We start from the raw sequence: 6,000 nt of genomic DNA, 5'->3' as shown, positions 1-6,000 counted from the left end.
CTGCACCCCTGAGACCCCGATTCCCTAAGATTCCACCCAACACAGGGCCTGGCCAGGGCCAGACAAACCGCCAGTTGCTCCAGCCCCGCCCGTCAGGAGCCAGAACCCGTGGGCGGGAGACGCGGCCCCGAGCGCCCCGGAAGTCACCTCCCCCCACCCCCGCAGACGGGCGGAGGCTCCCCGGCATTGCGGCTTCGGATTGGAGGGAAACTGGGAGATGATGCGTTACGCGCGGGATCCGGCCCCTCCTCTGCGCTCCTGCGCGCGGAGCGCTTGGGGCGGGGCGAAGTGAGTGGCCCCTGGCGGCCATTACCCGGAACAATCCCCGGCCTCGGGTCAGGTGACCCTCGGCGGGGCCGGCGGGAGGGGGGTGGGGGGAGGGAAAAGGGCGTGAGGAGGAAAGGGAAGGGAGGAGAGAAAAGGGCGGAGTAGGAGGGAGGGGAAGGGGGCGGGGTGGGAGCGGGTCACGTGATTAGGCATGGAGGCGGTGGCGGCGGCCGGGAGGAGCTGCCGGGGCAGAAGCCGCACTTGTTAGTGTGGGGAGAGGAGGGGGCTGGGGGACGCCGACACCGTCACCCAGGGACGCCTAGTCGCAGGCGGGAGGGGGGGTGGGGGCGAGATTAGGCTCCGACCCCCGGCCGAGGGGATGAGGGGAGCATGGGCGCCAAGGAGTCACGGATCGGATTCCTCAGCTACGAGGAGGCTCTGAGGAGAGGTGAGGGGGGGGAGGGGTCTGGACGAGGTGCGGGGGAGGCCAGCGACAGGCTGCCCCGAGGGTGGGTGACCGGGGAAGGGGAGGGGAGGTTGAGCGCTTGAGGGTGCCTGAGGAGGATGGGAAAGGAGGCCCTCTTTGGGGGAGCGACGGGGAATATTAGGAGGGAGAAGGGTCGGGTGGGAGCAGTGTTTGGGAATTGGGACCGTATGGAAAGGGGGAGAAGCTTTCCCAGAGAGAGGGGTATCTGGCTCTGGCACGGAAATGCCCGTGCTCTTTGGTGGCGTTGTTATCTTGGATGTGTCCAGGGAAGTCTTCTCTCCCTCCTTTCTTGGGTGGCATCAGCCATTCCAGCCCCCCTCATCCTTTACTGCCATTTTCTCATATCACTCCTTCATAAAACCCGACAGCATCCTAAGCTCATACCCAACAACCTTGGTTGGAAGGGAGAGGGGAGGCGGCTGCAAAGCCCTCTTCTCTTTTTGCTGTTGGAAGCCCCTTCCAGTTGTGGAGTCTCCGCCTTTTCCGAGGGCCTTTGCTAGTCTCTAGGGGGCTATCGTCATCCACTCCTGCCACCCCCTCACCTTTTGAGCGGCTGACTTTGATAAGAACGACCTGAAATTAAGTTGTATTTGAGGTGAGATGAGACTGGACAGCTGGTTTTGCACAAGACCTTGTCTTAGGTTACATCTCCTTAGACGTTGGCCAGAGCCTTTTATTGCACTTGATCCTCAGTTCTCACCCCCTCCCTTCCTATAAAATGGCATTCGGAAATTCAGCATTCTGATATTGTGTTATAGCTCCCTTTAGAGACCGGCCTTGCTGCCAGTCCTAGCCTGCTGCTTATTGGCTCAGATGCACAGTGTGTTGCTAATAGCCCCAGCCCCCTACCACTTTCTCTGATACCGCTGTCGGTGATTACTAAAGCACACGCTAACTGGAAGTGTCTATTGCAGTTTATGGCCGGAATGTGACTTAATTTTTCATGAGTGGGATTTGAGTGTGTGTGTGTATGTATGTATGCGTGTATTTCTTTTCGACCTTTAATGGGTTTTTTTTTTTGATAAGAAGTGAAACATTAAGCAGGTTGGATGCTTGGCATTATTGTTAACAGGTTTCTAAGTCAAGAAACCAGCCATGCTCCAGGTGATGGTTTCAGTAGCTAAGGCTATAAAATAAAAATTGGCTTAAAAGACAGACATTCAAAATGAGGATTTAGTAGTAAACTCTTGTTTGTATGTAAGAAACAAAGGTAAATTCAGTGGGATATCACCTGCAAATAAAGAATTTAGGTGTATGTGTTCATTGTGGACTGACCAGAATAACGAAAATATGCTTTTTATATCTTTTTTTTCTACAGAACAATGAATGATTGTTCTTATGGACAATTTTACTTGAACTTTTTTCTCAATATGAGAAATATTCCAAATTCTTGATGTGTTTCCAGCCCTAGTAGGCTGGTCATTTCCGGGATGCTGTTGAGCCTGACAGGTCTGGCCTCAATTAGGCAATGGTTTTACATGGCATGAAAGAGGACATCAATCAAATTGATTCACAGCTTCATGGTTTAGAAGTATTTCGTTTCTTAAGTTTGAGGGTGATGTAGCTGGCATTAAAGGAATTCTAAAATTTAACTTTTATTCAACTGTACCCCACTTACTCTCATATCAAACTAAGATTTTAGTACTTTTGTAAATATAAAGGAAATTAATAGTTGGTGTGTTTTAAACTGATTTGATTGAAGGTCTTTGTTCAATTTATTATGAAGTGTTTGCCTGTTGAATTTAAAATGTATATTTGAAGAGGTAGCAAAATATTTGTTAAGACCTTTAACTCTTCTTTGAATAAATTTGTTTTATCAGTTTTGCTCCAGAAGAAAATTAAAGCAAAAGAGAGAACCAAACTGATAAGTAGTATCTCTAAATGTAAACCAGGAGCTTTTTTTTTTTTTTAAAGTGGGCAATTCTTTTGAATATACTGTTTACCGTAGTAAATGTTAGACTTTAATATAGAAGTTCATTTACTGAGGTTATATAGAAAGAATTTATAAAACTTTTGCTAGAGCTAAAAAATGGTTTGGGAACTTTTGGGGGGGCACATGAACTAAATAGGTACCAAAACCTCTATCTGTTGGTCTTATTTACTTTTTAGGGTGAATAGGGGTGGGTGTTAGGGAGAGGATTGGACAAACACAATGTAGGTTATATGAATCACTGTACAAGTAAAAAAGCAAGTTTGATAAACTACTGAAATGCCTACCCCTCTTGGCTTTCTTAAAATTACTGACCAGTAAATAATGCCTAACCATATTTAGGTAGTATTAAAAAAAATAGTCAACTGTATATTGCTGGAAGCAAACATGGAATTGCAGGCAATTTATCTTGTAAAACAGAGCCTTGGAAATGGAGTGTTATGTTAATGACAGATAACACTACCTAAGCGAAGGGCAGTTTAGTGACTTCTCATTTACATTTCAGAAGCTCTAGAAATTAGGAAGATTGATTTTGCATGCTATTTTAGCTAGACTGTGTGCCAGTTATATAAACATTAATAGTTTTCTGAAAGCATACCTTTAAAGTTTTTTAAGGGAGATTTGTGGTAGCTTTTATTTTTGTTATCTGTCTTGAATATCTTGAATAGAATGCAAATAGGCTTTTCCTTGAAAGGCTTGACCCTGGTTTAGATTGCTGGTATTTTCTGAAGTACATCTACTGTACTTCACGAGTACTGAGAATTTTAGTAGCTATGTTCATCTCTTTATTTCACTTCCTATTGCATCTAAGTTTGTGGCTTGTGTATTCCTGAAAATATATTCTAAATGCTTGGAGCATAGTATTAAAAAATATTGAATGAAAGAGGAGTTGAAGTTTAGAGTATTTCAGAACTCCGAGAAACTTAAAAATCTCCAGTTCTTTAATTCTTTCTTCCTGCTCCTCTCTCCTTTTCATCATTCTGGAAACTGAGAATAATAAGGCTTTTTTTCCCCCCCTAGAATTGGCTGAATTAAAATTGTCCTTAACTTTTAAATGATGTTAATAAAATATAGTGGGTGAATTTCTTCTAATCCCTTTCCTTAAGAAGAACTGGGGTGGGTGGCTCAGTCAGTTGAGTGTCCGACTTTGGCTCAGGTCATGATCTCATGGTTCGTGAGTTCAATCCCTGCGTTCGTCTCTGTGCGGACAGCTCAGAGCCTGGAGCCTACTTCTGATTCTGTCTCTCTCTCTCTCTCTCTCTCTCTCTGCCCTCCCCTGCTTGCTCTCTGTCTCTCTCAAAAATAAATAAACATTAAAAAATTTTTTTAAAAAGAATTTTGGCACTTTACATTGGAGTAAATAGTTGGGTGATGAAATACAGCAATTTTTACTGAGTGCTACCTGTGACTTAGGCACCAAAGAAGCAAAGATGACTAAAACCCTCTCTCTAGGAGCATATAGCCTGGTCAGTCCACTGAAGTGTATGTAACTCAAGGTGTATGCAGGACTATCCATATGAGGTAGGGATAAAATATTGAAACATCTTTTTAAAGTTGTATTTTGTGAATTTTTTTTTAAATTTTTATTTATTTTTGAGAGAGAGAGACAGAGCATGAGCAGGGCAGGGGCAGAGAGAGAGGGAGACACAGAATCTGAAGCAGGTTCCAGGCTCTGAGCTGTCAGCACAGAGCCCGATGCGGGGCTGGAACTCACGAACCGTGAGATCATGACCGGAGCTGAACTTGGACACTTAATTGAGCCACCCAGGTGCCCTTATTTTGTGTATATTTGATAATGGACAATATTTGCAAAAAGTAGTATGTATGTATTATCATTTGTAAATAACTAACATATAGTATGTTAAATTCTACAGTGCTATAGAACGAAGTGCTATAGGAATGTAGAGTGTGTGTTGGTGTATTGGCCTGAAAGTGCCCTAACACTATTCATTTCATTGTATGTGCTCAATAATTGTGTATTAAAGAGTTTTATTTCCTCGTCACTTAAAGGTTATTGTCTTTGCTAGTGAAATAATTAAGCATGTAATAGTTGAATATTCCAGTACTTTTCATTTTGCTTATTATCTACCAGCCCTAATATGCTGTAAAACATTGACTCACCAATCAAGATTTTATTCATCAAGTTTCGTAGTGTTAATACTAAAATTTCGTTGATATTATACTGCCTATGATGTGATGTTAGGTGGTTTAGCATAATATATCATTGTATAAGTGAAAATTTAATTTCACAGTTGGCATCTTCTAGGATGCACTGTTTTCTCTTATTAAGGCACTTAATTTGCCTTCATCTGAATTTATTAAATCTATCAGTGAACTCTTGCATTACAGTGGAATTGCAAGTTTTGGTTAAGCCATTTGCAAGTATACCTAACCAGCTGTTATTATACATAAAGGAGAAAAATGGGGCAGTTTTAAGTTAGTCTCTTTATATGTAGTCACCTAAATAATTACATAGGTGCTGTTCTTCAGTCTCCAGTTTGACACTCCGTATGGAGTGTCCATGACAAAGAGGAGATAAATACACTAATGAACCCTGGATTTGGGGAGGATGAGCAGAATGAGGTGACATCACTTGATGGATAATGGCCTTCCATTTACCAAACTGAACAGCTGTTGTTGTTTTTTTTTCTTTTCTTTTCTTTTTTTTTTTGTTTTTTTTTTTTTTTTTTTTTTTTTTTGTTAATTGTTTGTCTTGTGCCTGGTTAGTGAGACTTCACAGTGACAGCATTCAGGGTTGCCTTCCAGAAAGATGTGTAAGTAACCTAGAGTTAGTAATGTGGTGACCAACCAATCATGAGTTGTTTTTTCAGGAGAAAGGGAAGATTTTTGGTACTTGATAATATGTAGGTCACAGGAAAAGTTTGAGAAATGATTGTTATTCTTGCTAGGACTATAGGAAATCCATCTTTGGATTTGGAGTACTAAAGATTAAGTCTGAGAGCTGGATTAGAAGGTTTGATGTTAAATAGCTGCAGAGGTGAAGGTATTTTATTTATGAATTAAAAGTTGGTGGTTTTGAGGTGCCTGGGTGGCTCAGTTGGTTAAGCATCTGACTCTTGATCTCAGCCTAGGTCTTGATCTGAGGGTTGTAAGTTCAAGTCCTGCATTGGGCTCCATACTGGGTGTGAATCCTACTTTAAAAAAAAAAAATGTTGGTGATTTGAATCTGGACAACATGGATAGACCTAGAGGGTATTATGCTAAATGAAACAAGTCAGACAGAGGAAAGCAAATACCATATGGTTTCACTTATATGTGGAATCTAAAAAACAAATGAACAAACCAACAGCAACAA

At 42.3% G+C, this 6,000-nt stretch overlaps 1 protein-coding gene across 2 annotated transcripts in view; it reads left to right on the top strand.

Moving 5' to 3' along the window:
- Positions 1-596: 596 nt before the first annotated feature.
- The window catches only part of USP32 (ubiquitin specific peptidase 32), a 243,099-nt gene continuing 237,695 nt past the window's right edge, over positions 597-6,000 (top strand). For both annotated transcript variants that reach the window (XM_047832929.1, XM_047832928.1), the window contains exon 1: positions 597-715. In XM_047832929.1, coding sequence (XP_047688885.1) covers positions 658-715 — 58 coding nt within the window. In that variant the 5' untranslated portion in view covers positions 597-657. The remainder of the gene's footprint in view (positions 716-6,000) is intronic.

This window comes from Prionailurus viverrinus, chromosome E1, assembly GCF_022837055.1.
Source record: "Prionailurus viverrinus isolate Anna chromosome E1, UM_Priviv_1.0, whole genome shotgun sequence".
Lineage (NCBI taxonomy): Eukaryota > Metazoa > Chordata > Mammalia > Carnivora > Felidae > Prionailurus > Prionailurus viverrinus.
This window is presented reverse-complemented; position numbering and strand designations above follow the sequence as displayed.